This window comes from Scyliorhinus canicula, chromosome 11 (assembly GCF_902713615.1).
Source record: "Scyliorhinus canicula chromosome 11, sScyCan1.1, whole genome shotgun sequence".
NCBI lineage: Eukaryota > Metazoa > Chordata > Chondrichthyes > Carcharhiniformes > Scyliorhinidae > Scyliorhinus > Scyliorhinus canicula.
This window is the reverse complement of record NC_052156.1, coordinates 126,596,338-126,616,335: the sequence shown is the minus strand read 5'-3', so window position 1 is coordinate 126,616,335 and position 19,998 is coordinate 126,596,338. Positions and strand designations below refer to the sequence as shown.

Here is a 19,998-nt window from a genome sequence, read left to right as displayed (position 1 = left end):
TGGAACTGAACCTAAAGCCTTCTAACCCAGGGGCATAGGACCCAAGCTCCGAGCAGATTAATACATTCCTCAGACTTGATTTGGTTCTGCAGTTGTTTGCCAAATATGGCTTATGAAAGGAACAACTCTAGAATTAATCCCTATTTCTTCGGCTCTTATATGTTGTGTTTGATTGTGGGGCTTCTCATTTATGATGTTCAAAATGGGTTCACAGGGATAAATGTTGTATGAGTATATGTTTACATATCTGTTGGATTTGACTCTGTTGAAGCTGAATCTGACCATTGATTCTGAAGCTTGTGTTAAGCCTTATATATGTAATCTAAACTGACTTTCCTGTAATATTGATGAGATGCTACATTGCTGGAAGTGTCCTTTTTTGGATAAGTTAAAGGTGGTCTCATCTACCTGTTCTGGTGGATGTATATGATTCCAAAGCATTATTTGAAGAAGAACAAGGATTTATGTCAATCTCCCAGCCTACATTCTTGTCTTAAAGACACCACCAAAACACATTCTCTGGCTGCTGGTCTCACTTTTTAAATGTTAATAATTGGTTGCAACATTTATTATAAAACAGTAGCCACAGTTCCTAAGTGAGTAATTGGCTGTGGAGCACTTTGGAACATCCTGAAGGCACAATGGGTGCTGTATTAATGCAAAGTTGTCCCTTTACCTTCACTATGTTGAATTTGGAAGTTTTAAAAAATTCTTTCATGCCTTGTGCCAACATTTGTTCAACATCCCCAATTGTCCTTGAACTGGCTTGATAGGCCAATTCAACAGTCAGTTAAGAATTAACCACATTGCTTTGGGCCTTGAGTTACATGTAGGATCGCAGATTTTCTTCCCTAAACGATGCCTGTGAACCAGATTGGCTTTTTGGACTCAATAGTTTCATAATTTCATGATAGTTTCATTGTTTCGTAATTTCACCACTGCCGCTCCTTCTTTCAATTCCAGATTCCAGATTTCACGAATTTAATTTAATTTCCATTAGCTGCTGTGGTGAGATTTGAACTCCCGCCTCTAGAGCATTTGCCTCGGCCTATGAATTGCTAGTCTGTTGGCATCAGAACTACGCAACTGACTCCTCTTAATTGGGGGTTATAATTGAACCATGGACTATTTGGATACAATTCTGGTGTTGAGCAGTAATATTTCAAATTATGAATAGATTTACCCTCTTAATAATTGTGGAAAAGTAATTGAGTTGACTTCAATTTGGACATGGCCGACAAATCACTTGTGAATACTAGTTGCAGGAACTTGTACAGGTAACATGGAAATTACGACCTTTCTTACAATTCAGATAATGTAACCGCAGTAATTCTGATAATTCTTTGTTGTTGGCAGGTACTTGATTGCTTACCCTTGAGCTTTGGTTCCCATACAGAATGATCTTTTAAATTCAGTTCTTGGGTCAGATGTGGCTTAAGTTTCCAATTCATGGCTCTGTTGGTAGAACTATTGCCTCGACGTTCTATCAAGGCCTTTCTTGCCTTCTCAGGTGACATAAAAGATTCCTGGTGCTATTTTTGAAGTAGAGGAGGGATATTATCCCTGGTGTCCTGGCAAATAGTTATTCAATCAACATCACAAAACAGAAGATCTTATCATTATCACATTGCTGTTGTGGGAGCTTAAACATTATGTGTGTAATTGGTTGCCATGCTTCTGCCATTGCAACTTCAAAATATTTCATTCACTATACCACTTTGGATTGTGCCATGGTTGTGGAAGGCATGATACGAATAAGAGGTTTTTTCTATTTCATTGGAAGACTCTTGAGATTAAAGCAATACTTCTCTCCTTTGAAAATGAAATGAAAATGAAAATCGTTTATTGTCACAAGTAGGCTTCAATGAAGTTACTGTGAAAAGCCCCTAGTAGCCACATTCCGGCGCCTGTCCGGGGAGGCTGGTATGGGAATCGAACCATGCTGCTGGCCTGCTTGGTCTGCTTTAAAAGCCAGCGATTTAGCCCAGTGAGCTAAACCAGCCCCTAGCTAAACCAGCCCCAGCCTTTGTGATTCAAGACTGGTATTTTATGGTGTTATATGTCGTACTGAAGCTTTATCTGTAACCAATGTGGATGTGACTTTGAAGCTTTTAGGTATGCAGTGTGGGGAAAAAGGACAAAAGGGAAAGCCTGTGAATGGAAAGCAGGAGAGATTAAATGACCGGTAATTTTGGGGCAAGATCAAAAAGAGTAGTAATGAGACAGTAAAGAAACAAAATATGTATCTAAAAGAACTTTGAACAGCAGGATAGTTGATGAAAAAAAGACCAAACCAGCGAAAGCATGGAATCAAAATGGGGCAGAGGTTTGGATCTAAAGTTGTTGAACTCTGTTGAATCCACAGGGATGTAAAGCGTTCGGACGAAAGATGGAAGTGCTCTTCCTCTAGCTTGTTTTGAGCTTCATTGGAACTTTGAGACAGACTAGGACAGAAAGCTCGGAGTGGGAGCAAGTTAAAATGAAAGGCAATTGGGATCGAAGGGGGGTGAAGTTTGTGGACTGAATGGAGGTGATAGCAATGTAACTCAGATTGGATTTGTCTCTCCAGAGTTGATCAGCAAATATAGTATATTAAATTGAAATAAGTACAATCAAATTGTTGTTTTACTTGAAAGGAGTATTTGGATGGTGAGAATGGAGTAGGTAAAACAATATTGCATTTCCTGTGCTTGCATGGAAAAATGCTCTAGGAAAGGGGTATTGGGATGTCTGAGGAATGGACCAGGTGTGTCATGGAGGTGGTGGAGGGTGATCAGTTGGATGTGGAGGTGGATGATGGCCTGAGTAAGGCATTATTTTCTAAGTTGCTCCTTTCCATTTTCTTTCTGTTCTACACTTGCCTTGAACCACAATGCTTGCATGACTTCCACATTATTCATAAGTGAACTGTTCAAGGGAAAATTCAAAACATTACCCAATGAAATAGTACAATCTGAATGGTTTAATTACAATGGTATGAGTATTTTAGATAAGTGGGGAAAATCAGTTGTATGAACTAGAAAATTGAGTAAAGCTGTATAATGTTGTGGCGTAACATTTATTATAATTAGGTGACATATTTGCGTCTTCACCTAGTTATTTGATTTTCAAATCAACTTTGTACTTTTAATGTAGTCTGTCCCCACACATCAATGGCAAATTATCTTTTTCATTTATGCATTTTACAAGGGGTGCAACTTATTTTCTCCCCAGCATCTGATGAAGACCGACCAGTTGATCCATATTAGCTGCTTTTAGTCTCTGAAACAGAACTTTTTGTCTCAATTTATTTTTATTAAAAATTATCTTTTGTTTCTTTTGAGGTATAGCCAGGAATTGTGGATTACTGGATTGTTTGGGTTGGGATCAGCCTCAATAATAGAGACCACTTTCTTTTTCATTTTATTTTTGAGGACCTTTTGGAATTTTTGTCGTGCAAATGCGTATAGTAGAGGATGGAATATAGTTGTTCCATAAGCCATGATTAGAAAGCACAATCTTAATTTTACCATTACATCATCTAGACCTTTATACAATATAACAGTATTTAAAACTGATATGGGTGTCCAACAAATAAGAAATGATGAAATAATTAAAAGTGACATTCTGAAAACCCTTTTTTGTCGTTCCCGCCTTTCACGATGGCGCTTAACAGCTCTTCTTAGGGCAATTATTACTGAGACTGAAGTTCTTACTCCTAATATTGCATTGTGTCTTCTGTTACTTTCTGATTGATTAGTATTCTCGTGTTGTATGGTTAATGGCACAGTCTTTTTTCCCTTTGTTTTTTTCTGCCTAGTTGAAAACCGTGAGCCTATTCTAATGTTCAGCGCTTGAAGTATTTTTCTGTAGGTTATCAACATTACGATAACAGTGAAAATAAAGATGGGAATCTGCATTAGAAGGTGGTAATATATTCCCAATTCCTTGTGGTATTCATTTACACCAATGCACAAGAGTGTATTATTTTGCCAGGTGTTTTCATTGCTTTGTAGATTGAAAAAACTGACTTCAATAAAAGGAATTGTAAATGCGGAAAGGGATACAATCCACACGGATGTTAGTAACGTTATTGCTCTTCTCATGGTCAAAATCCGAGTGGCTGGCTTAACTGAAATGTCATAACGATCAAGAGTGATTGCAAGAACATTTACTGCCGTTGCTACACTAGCAAAAGAAATACAAGCTTCATGGAAATTGCAAATCAAAGCTGTTTTGCTTTCTAGTGAAATAAGCGTAACAATTATTGTAAGGGGAATGCATCCAATACATATAACAACATCCAGTATGTGCAAATTCATAGTGATGATATTACTGACTGAATTAATCAGGTTTGACTTCATACAGTAAAGTGCCAATACTGTCAAGTTGCTGCTTAGTCCTAACACAATTTCTAGTAAGAAAAATCCAGTGAGGGATGCCTGAAAACTTGCTGGATAAGGAAGAGTCCAATACGCATTGCCGTTGATATTATAAATCTCATCTTGAACTGTCAAATTTATTTCTGACTGCATGGCGACTTGTAAAATAAGATGAAGACACATTCTTTGTAGGTGATGATTTTGATCAATCCTGAAAATGTAAACAAAGAGTATTTAAGTTCTACTGTTTTACTTGTATAAAATTTAGCCATGCTGTCGAAACGTATCATAAAATCTAAGAATCCTTAAAGGGCAGAAGGAGGCCTTTTGGCCCATCGAGTCTTCACCAACCCTTTAAAGGTACACCTTACCTAAGCGCATTCCCCCACCCTATCCCTTGAACCCAGTAACCCCACCTAATGTTTGGACACTAAGGAGCAATTCAGCGTGGCCAATCTACCTAACCTGCACATCTTTGGACTGTGGGAGGAAACTGGAGCACCTGGAGTTAACACAAGCAGACATGGGAAAAATGTGTAAACTCCACACAGACCAGTAACCCAAGGCCAGAACTGAACCCGGATCCCTGGTGCTGTGAGGCAATTGTGCTAACCACTGTGCCACTTCTTGCGCTAATCAGGACCAATTCGCAAGAATATTAACTATCCGAGGGAACAACACTTCATATTGCATAAAAGAGGGTGCTGATTGGTTGAAAAGTAGACTCTATTGGTAGAGGCATTGCTGTGGAGAATGCAACAGGGAAAAGTTAACTGTCAAGTCAGGCAGGTCGACTATGTTTGGTTAATGCATTGCCTTGAGGAATGATCCAGGGAATGGTTGATTTCCCTCCCAAAAAAACTTTTGTTCAGTTGCAAAAGGTACAATGTGAGGCAACGTTCTTTTTGTTCACAAAGTACAGGGCCCTGTGTGTCAATATATGTAACTTCTGGCACATGTAAGTGAACCATACTCTGAACCTGACTGATCATCTTAAATTGGTTGGCAGTGTAATTCTTAGCAGTCAGGATTGTTTAGCAAGTGTCCAATCGCAGAATCACATCCAATGTTGGACACTTAAGTTCTGAGTTTTGCATGCATGGGGTGCTAGTTGAGTACAGTCAGTACTTTGCCTTTTGCAAATAGCCAAAGGGACATTCTATTTGTTATGATCCACAAATGGTTAGAACATATGGCATATATATATTAAAATGCCATATAAGATATTGATAAATATCTAGTATCACGCTGGCACTGAAATTCATTTACCATATTACTCATTTGTGTGGTAGGCAGAACGTATTTTTGGCTTGATGGCACTGAATCTAGTAAAGGCTGAGTTGGATAGATTTTTGATAGACTGGGGAGTTGACAGTTATGGGGGGGGCAGATGGTAGAGTCAAGACCACAATAAAATCAACTATGGTATAGTTGGCCTTCTCCTGCTCCTTGTTAAAATACATACCTTAACTTGTTTCGATGTTCTCATTAAAAAAATTCTCTCAGCAATTATTTTGATACCAGAGTGGTCAAATGCACCACATTAGATTGTCTGATCCATGGAAATCTGCTGGTTCTTAGGTTAGCTAATCTCAGCAGTGGTGACCACCTGTGTCACTGAGGTAGGAAGAGAAACAATTGGTGAGGGGTACTGTTCTTTATTGCTACCCAGGTGCACCTTCATGAACTAAATGTGTATAAATAAACAACTGTTTTGAAAAAAAAAGTACAATATTTTAAAAAAGTGGGAATTTTTAAAGGTGTTATGTTGCTGCCCTCTTCTGGCCATAATTAGATATCAACACAAGTTGGGAGATGTACGTTAATCATGGATATAAAGAAGTCTGCAATGATGGAAGAATTGCAAAAATAAATCAACACTGATTTGGTTGTTTGAACATATTATTTTTTGCACCATAAATATTTGCATAAATAGTGTACACCATCTATTTTTAATTTTTTTCAATTAAAATATAGGGCTCTAATCTAATCTAGTCCTGTTGCTCTTTTTAGTAATCATAATGTATGTATTCACAAGTTAATATAGTAGAAGCGGGAGGATTTGGAGTTGATGGCTTCAGAAAAACCAAACACAATATATTTGCTCAATGGCCTAGATTTTGCAAACAGCAAAGTGTGCTTGCCACTGACCTTGAAGAATGATGCCCACAAAGATATTGCGATCTCTGTGCCATGGATTTCCATTTTTCTAATATTAATTTAAATCTGGCACCAAGTCATGGCGTCTCCAGGCATCCAGCTAAATGATTTCATCAAGCAAGATAGGCTGCCAATCACATCGAAGAATTCTCATAAACAGCAAACCAGGAAGTAAAATGTATTGATCATCCATCACTTTTTAGAAATCTTAGAGAGTGAAATAAAGATTTGGACATACACATTAGAAGCTGAAATATTAAAAATAACCATGTTTTAAAGTTTATTAGATTGATATTATGGAATTTTTATCATCATAGAAAGAAAATTACATTACACAGATATGAAATCCAGTTTGTCAGACCAGCAGGTTTCTCAAATACTTCAGATTTTGTACACTATTGAAAACCCAGTTACACCTTGTTAACAAGACATCCCCTTATTTTTTAGGGGGGGGGGGTCAGCAGACTCTTTGGAGGACCATCGAGCATTAGGAATTTTGCATTTAATTGCACATGTGTGGATGGCAAAAGTTGGTGTCACTTTAATGGCTGGAATGATGGCAAACAATAACAATTTGCTCTCAGCATAACAGCAAAATCTCTTTGCCTTCTCCTTAATATATCTGACCTAGAATTCTCCCTCACTCATATTTGTGATTAACCCACATTCCTTTTTGTATCCATTTTCCTCCGATTTCTGGATCATGTAAGTTTGCTCCTCTCTGTGTGCTTTTCATTTCCAGCCTCACTTCCGCAAGAAAAATGTGCAGCGTTTCTGGGTGGTGAGTTAGCTCAACCTTTTTCAGTGTTCACTTTGTTTTTATATCTCTCCACGGCCTTGTCCCTTCATATCTCTGATCTTCTTTCTCCAGCTCCACAACGCTTCCAATGTACCTGCGCTCCTCCAAGCCTGGCTTCTAGCATTTTAATTGCTTCACCATTGGTGGCTGTGCTTTCAACTACCAAGATCCTAACTTCTGGAATTCCCTCTCTAAACCTCTTTCCTGCTTTACCTTTTTTGGCCAAGCTTCTGGTCACCTGGCCTTAATATCTCCTTTAATTGTTCGGTGGCACATTTTGTTTGATAATGCTCAAGTAAAGTGCCTTGGTAGGTTTTACTTTGTTAAAAAGGCTATATATAATTATTAATGGTTGTGGTTGTTGTTTGGAAGTTGCCACCTATTATCACTTTTAGGTGTTGGATTACTTTCAGAATGAAAGGGAGGTTGGAATAAGCATCCCTTCCAGCAGCAGTATTATTGAGATGTATTGTTACGCTGGAGGGAGAATTTGTGTTACATTGGGAATCTACAACTGGGGTTTGAGAAAAGCAGGATGTAAAATGCATTGATCATGCATCACTTTGTAGAAGTCTTAGAGAGTAAAGTACACATCAGAAGCTGCTTCTTGTTTTGAAGTTTATTGTATTGAATTAATGGAATTCTTATCATAGTGGAAAAAATTGACATTACACACATACGGAATTAGTTTTCCAGGCCACTGAAGTTCCTTCTGCGTAATGTCAAGAGGGAAAAATTACCTGCAGCTGACATTAAATTTTGGAACAATCCATGAAAATCACCTTCTAATATGCAGCTGAACTAATTAATCTTGTTGGAATTAGTATTCCCAACAGATATCTGAAAATCTACTGAATTCTTGTAAACCATGGAACAATTTATATTTGATGTGAATGAATGATCTTGAAATAACATTGTATGAAATTAATTTCCTGCATGTAACTCCTGAGTTGTTTCATAACTGCACCATAATTTGACAGGGAATTACTTTAGAACAGATGAAGGTTAACCATGTCCTAAATTATGTCAGGCGGAGCAATTTACACTTTAACAACAGTACGAAGAGAAAAATGTTCCAGGCTAGATTTAGACGATGGCTATTCCAGAAAGAGTTAAAATATTTTTAAATTTTCAGGATTATTTGGGCACAGACCCTGAGAAAATGTACAGAAGTTAACTAATCGAGAAATATATTTCAAAATGACTTGTCCTTGCAGTATATTTTTAACAGCAGGTAGTTTATTTTGTGACTTACCTTTTCCTGAGAATTTTCTGTAGCTTCTAAGGCACCTACCATATTCAAGTTGATTTGATGAATCTGATAAGCAATGTCATAAAATTAAAGTAACATACTTGATTTGGCATCATTCTTGTAATATGGTATCTGACTTTAGACCCTAAAGCTCAACTATTTGTATCCCATTCATTGTATCCATTTAACTATGAGAATCTTAATTTATGTTCTGAAAAGCTGTTCTGGTCAGTTTTTCAATTAATAGTATAAATGTCAACGTATTGGTGCTTCAGCCACTCAAGAAATATAAACTGGGTTTTCACCACAGATTCTGTGTTCGAATTCTATCCGATTTCAACATCCTTTTGAAATTCTTTTCAAGTTCCAAACAATGCTATGTGTTAAATACTAATCATATGATAGCATCTATACACTCCTTTGAGATTCTTCAGTTGGTGAATATGAATGTTTTTTTCTCTCTAATGAGATTTGAAAGTAGTTTGCATAATTAGGATGCAAAAATTAGTTTTATGTAGTAAAAAACCTGGACTGGTTTACAGGAAACTAAATTAGCTGTTTGAGTGGCTGTTTCCAGATTCTGTCCTTGTTTCTCTTATGGTTCCAGTTTTTTTTTAATGTCTCAAGGGGCTTCCCACAGCATTTCAATAAAATGTCAACGAGGAGCATGAAAGTATCTGATATTCTTAATGCCGTTTCAAGGTCAAAATAGGTGATGGATGCTTTCAAATTGTAATAGGTTTCTTCATAATACCAGAATGTTCCATATAATTTCATAAAAATCTGGACCATTTATGCGACCCTCTTCAGCTGGTGGCACATGCATGACATCAGTGATGGGGCTTTTGAATTTCTCTGCAGTCTATAGATATATTCATAACTATTGTGTCCTTCTGCGTAGTTTAATTTTCAAATTTCCTACAAAAATGAAAAAGAACACATTTGGTCAAATAATGTTCTGTATAACTAATACGGCCAGCCAAGGTTGCTTGTTAAAGATTCTTGTGTGGCATTTTCAGGCTAGAGATTATTAAACCCACACTTAAATAAATGCCCATTCCTAGATTACGCACTTGCATGTTCACTATCTTATTTTGAAAACAGCAGACATTTTAAAAAGGTTGCTGGGTTTTATACGAAAAACTGTTTACTTGATTTCCATTCAGTCTGATTGTGTTGAACTTGTATGTTATCTTGTGACTAGATAGCTGTAACACCAGTATATTAGACACTTTGGCCAGGATTTGTTGCCCTCCCCCAACCCCCTCCCCAGTGGCGGGTTTCTCCATGGCTAAAGTGATGAACCATTGGCCAGTGGGGCTGGAGGGGGGGATCCGGACTTGGAAGGACCGGATGATCCTGCTGGTGGAAAAGGCTGGAAACCAAACTAGTACACAGTGGTTCAAAGAATTTGAATTCTGATTTTCATTGAACTTCATACTTGGCATTATTCAAGAAACTGATTTACCGGGCTAAGAGTCCTAGGAAAGGAAAGCAAACTGTAGGGGAAGCCTTCTCATCACCCTTGTGCCTACAAACATGTTATTTGAGGAGAGACATGAATACATTGCAAGGTTGCAAGATCCAAACATTATTAGACGACTAGCCTCCTAACTAAGGAAAGTACTTTGAATATAACAGGGTAAGTAAGGAAGGAGGCAATGCAAGAATAAAGTGGTAAATTCTATCAATGAATCATGTACAATTCGAAGAGAAGGGTAATAAATTAAAATCTTAGGGAAGCCATGATATGCCAAGTATAAAACAGTAAAATTGTGTTGTATGGATACTAACAAACTTGTGAATAGAAGTAATTTTGTCAATGTGAATGATTTAATGCAAATAAGACGAGTTTAAAAATTATTTTTGATGTTAAATATTTTTTGCAAACTAATTGTCAAAGATAATTCCGAAAACTTAATGTTGCAAGGATATGAAGAATAAAATGAAATGGAAACTTATTGTAATGTCAGATGATAAAATGTAACATTGAACAGCTTGGACCAGAATTGCTCATTTCCCTTGTATAATGGACACAATCATTGTGGCAGATCTAGTGAGGGTAAACTTGTAGTTAATCCTGAACTCTCCTCATTTAAATCCAAGTAAAGAGGAAATTGAAATGTTCTTGTAAGGGAACCTTCCAGGCGATAATTAAAATGTGTTTTTGGAAAAAAACCATTGCATTGATGTCTATCCATTTAAAGAGTAGTTACCAAAGCTCATTGCAGGTGTAATGATTCATTATTAGAAAACAACATTCAATTACACTTGCACTTGTGAGCATTCATTTTATTGACATGGATAAAAGTATCAGTACCCTTTCGAATTTACGACTTGGAGCTTAGTTATATAATGAAGAGTAAAATTATCAGAAAATATATTTGATATTGCATTATTGAAATTTTGTCAGAAACATTAACATTTATTACAAACCAGTTCAAATATTAGTATCCGAATATTGTGCATCCTTAGCTACTAGATACCACAGCAAATTAAAGGAACCTTACCTTAGCCGAAGACCAAAAACATTCTGTATGCACAATCCTTTTGATAGCAGAGTACAGTATGAAGAGTATCATAAGAATTATTTCTGAAGCTGATCCTTTAAACAAAACCTGCTTTTGCTGCCATTATTTTAGCATATAATATTGATGAGCTTGTGAACCTACAACAGTACATTGCTGTTGCTTCTCTAAACTAAAAAAATCAATAAGCTTCTGAAAATGTCTAGCGAAAGTAGCATGCTGCAGCCTTCTGTCTCTGGAGATCACATTCAGATTTAGCCCATTTGGAGTGGTAAGGCAGCATGAAGTAATTGTGGGCGGCATTCATTGAATGACAGCTTGACTCATTGCTTCTCTTTACTGCAGAGAATTGCAGTGTATGCATTTGTTTTGATTTGCTAGCCATAATGGACTTGTCCAATTCTTTGTGCAAAGGGGTGTGTTTTCTCTCTCCAAGTTCAATAAATATTTGGTTTGATAACTGAAAATGCTTTCAAAGATACAAATACATTTGGGGTACAATTGACCTAATCTGGAAAGAAAATATCAGCTGCATCGACGGCAAAGTATTAAAACAAAAATCCATAGCTAAAATTTGATTGTCTTCCTTTGGAAATTAAAGCTCTTTTTAAGCTAATTAAATATTGTGGCCAAGTGTGGCTCACCTTCTTTTCACAGGTTATATCTTTACAACACAATTCTACATCTTGTCTGGGAGATGGTAATTATTTTGGTGATGACCATTCTATCCATAATTTAGTCTAGTTGCCTAGTTACACTGAAAATATTTTGTACATTTGCCACATCTCATGATAGGAGGTCTGCATACACTGTGTTCGGCAATTGAAGATAATTATTTATTCTTGTCCCTTGCCAAGTTTTATCTGATAGTATGAGATGAAAATGTTAATAATTCGTAACATTCAGAGCATTAATAATACCCACTAAGTTATTGATTGTAAATTTGAATATTGTGTGGTATGTACAAAACAAAATGAAGACAGCAAAAATAACGTTTAATTTTACTTTAAAAGGAGTTTTAAGATCAATTAGAGAAAAAATTATTTTAGTTATTCTGTGAAAGATTAAGGTAAATGACCAAAGTGTTGTATTTCCAGAAATTAGCATGGCATTTCTAAGAAAATGCGGTAATGTTACATACTAGACCTTTCAGGCTTAAACATGGCAATCGATTAATTGCTACTGTACCGGAGCAGTAAAGCGCCAAACTTTGATATTGCCCTGAAAAAATGAGATGATCATGTTTAATAGAATAACTGTTACAAGGATGAAGTCTGGACCTCTGGAGACATTATTAACCATGAATAACTTAGACTGGTTGATGGACTGGGCTGACACAGGGCAGATGAAATTCATTGCAGAAAAGTGTTGAGGTTATATGTCTTTTATTATTTACTAAAGAGGCCCAAGAGGTCAACACTGGTATTTATTCTCCACATGAACCATCTCCCAGTTCTTTTCATCTAACTCCATCTATCCAGATGCCCCTCAGTTGCCTCAACTACTTCCTGTGCCAGCGAATTAATTACACGCTGTAACCACTCTCTGGGTAGGGAAGTTTCTCCTAAATTTCCTATTAGGTATTTGTGGTTATCCTATACATATGACCAAAGCTCTGGTCTCCCCCACAAGTGAAAACACCTTTACATCTGATCTGTCAAACCCCTTCATAACATTAAAGACCTCTATTAGGTCACGTTCTTTCTTTCTTTTCCCTCAACCTGTTCGCTATTTCTTGATAAAGAGGCACATTATAGCAATACTATTTTATTTGATACTTGAGACACAATATAAACATATGAATTTTTTAAGTAAAGGGGTAGGTAAATATAATTTGTGTGAAATAAAAACAGAAAATTCTGCAAGCACTCAGGCTGGGTAGCATCTATAGGGAGTGAAAAGGTGTAAATTTTTCAGGCCAATGACTTTTAATTGGAACCCGAAGATCTTGGAGAAGAACAACCCTGAAGCAATTACAGAGCAAAGGAAGAGAGGGGTAGAGGGAAAGCACAAAGGGGTGATACCGTGAGGGCAGGGGTGATTAAATGGTCAAACTGTCCTGGTACAAGATCCCGTAATGGAATTTTATCCTGTAAACAAAAGATAGTCCAGAATAGATGTACAGCAGAAGAACAGAGTGGAAGAAAACAGGTAAGTCTGGTCAAGTGGAGAATATTGCCATGCCCTGTGATTGCGGGGGAAGAAAAGCAGGTACCGCTAAGGGATGCCTACCCCAAGCAACAATCCATCTACTCCTAGGGTGGAATTTATTTGTCCAAGAGGGCGGTTCCAGCAGTGCCCTTCCTACTAGCCCGAATGGTGGGAACTCATACCCAATTCCACAATTAGAATCTCATTAATTTAAAATAGAACATAGAACGATACAGCGCAGTACAGGCCCTTCGGCCCTCGATGTTGCACCGACATGGAAAAAATCTAAAGGCCATCTAACCTACACTATGCCCTTATCATCCATATGCTTATCCAATAAATTTTTAAATGCCCTCAATGTTGGCGTGTTCACTACTGTTGCAGGTAGGGCATTCCACGGCCTCACCACTCTTTGCGTAAAAAACCCACCTCTGACCTCTGTCCTATATCTATTACCCCTCAATTTAAGGCTATGTCCCCTCGTGCTAGCCACCTCCATCCGCGGGAGAAGGCTCTCGCTGTCCACCCTATCTAACCCTCTGATCATTTTGTATGCCTCTATTAAGTCACCTCTTAACCTTCTTCTCTCTAACGAAAACAACCTCAAGTCCATCAGCCTTTCCTCATAAGATTTTCCCTCCATACCAGGCAACATCCTGGTAAATCTCCTCTGCACCCGTTCCAAAGCTTCCACGTCCTTCCTATAATGAGGCGACCAGAACTGTACGCAATACTCCAAATGCGGCCGTACTAGAGTTTTGTACAACTGCAACATGACCTCATGGCTCCGGAACTCAATCCCTCTACCAATAAAGGCCAACACACCATAGGCCTTCTTCACAACCCTATCAACCTGGGTGGCAACTTTCAGGGATCTATGTACATGGACACCGAGATCCCTCTGCTCATCCACACTACCAAGAATTTTACCATTAGCCAAATATTCCGCATTTCTGTTATTCTTTCCAAAGTGAATCACCTCACACTTCTCCACATTAAACTCCATTTGCCACCTCTCAGCCTAGCTCTGCAGCTTATCTATGTCCCTCTGTAACCTGCAACATCCTTCCGCACTGTCTACAACTCCACCGACTTTAGTGTCGTCTGCAAATTTACTCACCCATCCTTCTGCGCCCTCCTCTAGGTCATTTATAAAAATGACAAACAGCAACGGCCCCAGAACAGATCCTTGTGGTATGCCACTCGTAACTGAACTCCATTCCGAACATTTCCCATCAACTACCACTCTCTGTCTTCTTTCAACTAGCCAATTTCTGATCCACATCTCTAAATCACCCTCAATCCCCAGCCTCCGTATTTTCTGCAATAGACGACCGTGGGGAACCTTATCAAACGCTTTACTGAAATCCATATACACCACATCAACTGCTCTACCCTCGTCTACCTGTTCAGTCACCTTCTCAAAGAAAAATATATTTTAAAATTAGTTTTTGCATTTGATTGTGACAGCATTGCAAAAAAAACAAGAATAAAAAATACATACAGAAAAATAGAACTATGAAAGGGAAAACAAAGTAATCAGGTATGAATACATAATAAACATATATACACAGCTACGGGGCACATTAACATTGGGCTCCCAATAATCGGTCACCACAACCATACTGTTTGACTATGTACATATTATCCCATGGTGTTAAAACACTCCAGGAGGGTGTTTGGCCACCAAGGCGTACCCGTTGTTGTCTGGCTGCACCCATGGGTTATTTTTCCTTCGGTGCCCTTTGGTTCTTATGCCCTGCTTCCCCGTACCCTGGGGGGCGTCTTCCCTCTACCCATCTCCCCTTCCCCCTCTCCCTACTCTTCCTACTTTTTATGTTTCGGTCCCCTCCCTGCACCCTGCTTTCTCTCCCTCAACCTCTTCCCCCCCTCCCCCCATTTGGCTGCTGGACACAAAGAGATCCTCTAACAGATTCATAAATTGCTTCCATGTACTATGGAAACCTTCTTCTGATGGTAAATTTTATCTCTTCCAATTTGAGGAATTCTGCTAAGTTGGCCAGCCAGTCTGCGACTTTGGGGGTGCAGTTGTTCTCCAGCCAAGCATGAGCCTTCAGCGGGCGATCAGGGAGGCAAAGTCTAGAACACCTGCCCCTCTCCCCATGAAGATCTCTGACTGTTCTGGTACCCCCATTAGTGGGCATGGCTCCATCTTCACTCCCACAACCTTGGGCATGGCCTTGAAAAAGTCGGTCCAGTACCCGAAACGTCTGGGACAGGAATGAGTGAAATTATGGCGATTTTGGGGGAATTTGGCCGGTTCTCGGGTATAAACTGAATATGACAAAGAGTGAGATGTTTGTAGTTCAGGTGAGGGGTCAGGAGGGTTGGCTGAGGGAGCTGCCATTTAGGTTCGTAGGGGACAGTTTCAGTTACTTAGGGATACAAGTGGCACGCGACTGGGGCCGGTTACACAAGTTGAACTTCTCCTGGTTGGTTGAACAGATGAGGGGCGTGTTTTGGAGATGGGATGCGCTCCAGCTGTCGTTAGCTGGGAGAGTGCAGACGGTCAAAATGACGGTCCTACCAAGATTTTTGTTCGTATTTCAGTGTCTCCCAATTTTCATCCCACGGTCCTTTTTTAAGAGGGTTAATAAAATTGATGTGTTAGGCAGGCTGGTTTGATGTGGACTGCACATCATGTTGATGCAGGGAAGCTAGAAGCAGACGTCTAACACTGGAGAAAATCCAACACTGTTTTATTCAACGATAGAACTGGTATACATGTTCAGCTGTGGGTCGACACTATACTGAACTGACTGGAGACCTTGTATTAGCCTGACCAGACCTTCTAGCTACTGCATGGTGTTTGCACTGGCTAGCTCGTGGACTATGACTGTCTCAGTGCAGTGGCTGGGCCCAGAGAGTGGGAAACCTAGTGCCCTCTGGCTTTATAGTGGTAGTGTCCTGTCTGGTGATTGGCTGCACTGTGTTGTGTGCTTATTGGTCGTCCTGTATGTCAATCGCTGCCTGTCTGCACCTCATTATACACATGAGTGGATATTATGACAAAAATCATCCTGGGCTTTGTGTGGGCGAGTAAGTCCCGTGAGTGAAGAAGGTGATGCTCGAGTGGAATCCGGGGGAGGGGAGGCTTGCGCTGCCGAATTTCAGTAATTATTACTGGGCGGCTAACATTGCCATGATAAGGAAGTGGGTGGTGGGGGCAGGGTCGGTTTGGGAGCAGATGGAGGCAGCTTCGTATCGGGGCACCAGTCTGGGGACGTTGATAACGGCACCTCTGCAGTTCCCACCGGCGAGGTACTCCACAAGCCCCGTAGTGGTGGAAGCCCTGAGAACCTGGGGTCAGTGGAGCAGGTATGCTGGAGCAGTGGGAGCATCGGTCTGGCCCCCAATATGTGGCAATCAGCGGTTTGCTCCGGGGAGCTTGGATGGGGGATTCAGAGTATGGCGAAGGGCGGGGATTGAGAGGATGGGGGACCTGTTTTTAGAGGGGAACTTCCTTAGCTTGAGGGCGCTGGAGGAGAAGTTTAGGTTGGCGAGGGGGAATGAATTAGATATTTACAGGTGCGGGACTTTCTGCGTAGGTAGGTATCATCCTTCCCACTGCTGCCACAAAGGGGGATCCAGGATAGGGTAGTGTCTAGGGGATGGATGGGAGAGGGGAGCGTCTCGGACATCTACAAAGACCTCATGGGGGCGGAGGAGACGCAGACCGAGGAGCTGAAGCGTAAGTGGGAGGAGGAGCTTGATGGTGAGATGGAGGATGTCTTACGGGTGGACGCGTTGAGCAGATTCAATGCGACCGCAACATGCGGCAGGCTCAGCTTGATCCAATTCAAGGTGGCCACCGGGCCCACATGACAGTGGTCCGGATGAGTAGATTCTTTAGGGTAGAAGACAAGTGTGCAAAATGTGCGGGAGGACCAGCGAACCATGTTCGCGTGTTCTGGGTGTGTCCAAAACTTAGGGGATATTGGCAGGGATTCGTGGACACCGTGCAGAGTATTGAAAACGAGGGTGGCAATGAGTCCAGGGGTGGCGATTTTCAAGGTGTCGGAAGACCCGGGAATCCAGGAGGATATAGAGGCAGATGTTCTGGCCTTTGCTTCCCTGGTAGCCCAGAGACGGATATTGCTAGCTTGGAGAGACTCACAGCCCCCGAAGTCGGAGACCTGGCTAACTGACATGGCGAACATCCTCGGCCGAGAGAACATTAAGATCGCCTTGAGGTGGTCACTGTTAGAGTTCGCCCGGAGGTGGCAACCAAACCATTCATCGACTTCTTCGCGGAGAATTAATCGTCAGCGGGGGGGGGGGGGAACGTAGAATAGGGGGTCAATGAGGCGGGTCTTGGCGGGATGATTGCACTATGTTCATTCTTCTTTGTCCATTTTTTTAATACTGTTGCTGTTTGTAATGCCAAAAAATACCTCATTAAAATTGTTTATTTAAAAAAAAAAAGGTCTTGTACAGGACTAGAACATGTGGGTGTAGTTGGCTGGGCCTTCCTGGCACCGTTCACATTTATTCTCCACCTCCGGGAAGAACCCACTTGTGTGTTCTGGTCAAGTGCGCCCTGTGCGCTACATTTAGCTGCGTTAGACTCAGCCCTGCGCATGAGGAGGTGGAGTTCGCCCTATGCAGTGCTTTGATCCAGCGTCGTCCCCTTTCTCCGTGCCTAGCACTCCCTCCCACTTTTCCTGTGTCTTGTCCAGCGATGCCCTTACCTCCTCTGGCAGTCATCTGTAAATGTCGGCGCAGGGACCATCCTCTAGTTCATCCAATGTTGTAAGCCTGTCTAGCAGGGTGTGTCCGGTTTACTGGGGGAACATTGCGGTCTCCTTGTGGAGGACGTTCTTTAATTGCATGTAGCGAAGCTCGTTCCCTTTCGGGAGCTAGAGCTTCTCAGTTAGTTCCCCCAGCGTCGCTACTCTGCCATCAGGGGGAACAGGGGCAGGTCCCTTTTAAACAGGCCCCTCTTAACCTTTTTCACTAGTGGATCCGTGCCCAGTTGTGGGCTATTTGGATCTCCAGGTCTCGGAATTTGGTTTGGGCTAGTTTGAACGACAGCTCTCCCAGCTCTGTGACCCCCCCCCCCCTGCGGATTCACAGGGAAGATTTTGTTCTTGCTCAGGTTGGATTTGTAACCTGCGAAGACTCTGATCTCCCTTAGGAGTTCCATTATTCCTCTAATGCTAGCTAGGGGGTTTGAGATGTAGAGGAGTAGGTCACCCGTGTACAGTGAGAATCTATGCTCTGGGTCTCTCCTCTGGATGCCCCTCCACCCTTTTGCTGCTCTAAAGGCAGTGGCTTGATTGCCTGGGCAAATAGCAACGGGGACAATGGGCATCCCTGCCTCATGCCTTTGTGCAGCCAGAAGTATTCAGACACTTGTCCGTATGCTCACCATGGGAGCGTTGTAAAGTAGTTTGACCCATGAGGTGAACCCTGTCTCAAACCCAAACCGTTTCAGTACCTCCATGAGGGAGGTACCCCCCCCCCCCCCCCCCCCCCCCCCCCCCCCCAAAAAATCACCGCCTTCAGTGATTCCCAGAATGTGGAGGGTGAGACCTCCGCATTTTGATTGCAGGTTACATATCCGTTGATGGCTTGTGACATTCTTTCGCAGAACACCTTGTCAACGATGAGGGCTGTGCCCAGCCTCCATGGGGAGGTGGTGACGGGCCTGGCCCGGGGCCGTCCCCAACCTCATCCAGAAAGTGTGGTGTCTGGTCGGACATTACTATGGCAGGGTATTCCGCCCCCTATTATCCCTAGAAGCACCTATTTACTGACTACAAAGAAGTTGATATTGGAATATTCTTTCTGGACTTGGGAGAAGGAGAACTCCTCCCTCGGATGGTTGAACTCCACGGGTCTGTCCCCTAACTGTTCCATAAAGGTGCACAGTTCCTTAGCCATTGCCGGTTATTACCCTGATTTGGAGCTGGATTTGTCCGCCATTGTACTCATTGATGAGTTGGTGGGAGTCTAGGTCGGGTTTCATGGTGGCACACTGGTTAACGCTGCTGCCTCACAGCGCCAGGGACCCAATCTTGGGTGACTATGTGTCGAGTTTACACGCTCTCCCCGTATCTCCGTGGATTTCCTCTGGGTGCTCCGGTTTCTTCCCACAGTCCAAAGATATGCAGGTTAGGTGGTTTGGCCATGCGAAATTGCCTCTTAATGTCCAAAACCTTAGGTGGGGATAGGGCCGGGGAGTGGGCCTAGAGTGCTCTTTTGGAGGGTCAGTGCAGACTCGATGGGCCAAATAGCTTTAAACATAGAACATACAGTGCAGAAGGAGGCCATTCGGCCCATCGAGTCTGCACCGACCCACTTAAGCCTCACTTCCCCATTATCCCCTTAACCCATTAACCCCATCTAAGCTTTTTTGGTCACGAGGGGCAATTTATCATGGCCAATCCATCTAACCTACACGTCTTTGGACTGTGGGAGGAAACCGGAGCACCCGGAGGAAACCCACGCAGACAGGGGGAGAACGTGCAGACTCCGCACAGACAGTGACCCAGCGGAGAATCAAACCTGGGACCCTGGCGCTGTGAAGCCACAGTGCTATCCACTTGTGTTACCGTGCTGCCCTTCTGCACTGTAGAGATGCTATGATTCTACATTCTACACTATGGTTTTTATTATGGAGGCTGTGTCGACCCATTTGAGGGTGTATATATTTACAAACACCACCATTCCAGGCGCACTGACCATTATGTACCGTCCCCCTGGGTCCGTCACCTCGTTTGT

General features: G+C 41.4%; 2 protein-coding genes across 3 annotated transcripts in view; one reads left to right on the top strand and one right to left on the bottom strand.

Moving 5' to 3' along the window:
* The window catches only part of cog5 (component of oligomeric golgi complex 5), a 177,067-nt gene that overhangs the window by 49,234 nt on the left and 107,835 nt on the right, over window positions 1-19,998 (top strand). The window contains exon 7 of one of the 2 annotated variants that reach the window (XM_038811337.1): window positions 7,264-7,302. The exons of the other annotated variant lie outside the window; for it this stretch is intronic. Within the exon in view, the coding sequence (XP_038667265.1) occupies window positions 7,264-7,302 (39 nt within the window). The remainder of the gene's footprint in view (window positions 1-7,263; window positions 7,303-19,998) is intronic. 2 annotated transcript variants of the gene reach the window in all.
* On the bottom strand, window positions 1,910-11,553 carry gpr22a (G protein-coupled receptor 22a). Its single transcript, XM_038811343.1, has 4 exons — window positions 11,083-11,553; window positions 8,576-9,490; window positions 6,513-6,728; window positions 1,910-4,572 (listed from the first exon to the last, which is right to left on the bottom strand). Exons 3-4 carry the CDS (start codon window positions 6,554-6,556, stop codon window positions 3,303-3,305), a joined length of 1,314 nt encoding a protein of 437 aa, XP_038667271.1. The 5' UTR covers window positions 6,557-6,728; window positions 8,576-9,490; window positions 11,083-11,553; the 3' UTR covers window positions 1,910-3,302.

Coding starts and splice junctions, on each gene's coding strand:
- gpr22a (XM_038811343.1), bottom strand. CDS start 6,556: ATGGCACAGAGATCGCAATATCTTTGTGGGCATCATTCTTCAAG. Junction 4,573..6,512: donor TGTGGGCATCATTCTTCAAG/GTCAGTGGCAAG, acceptor TTACATTTTCAG/GATTGATCAAAATCATCACC.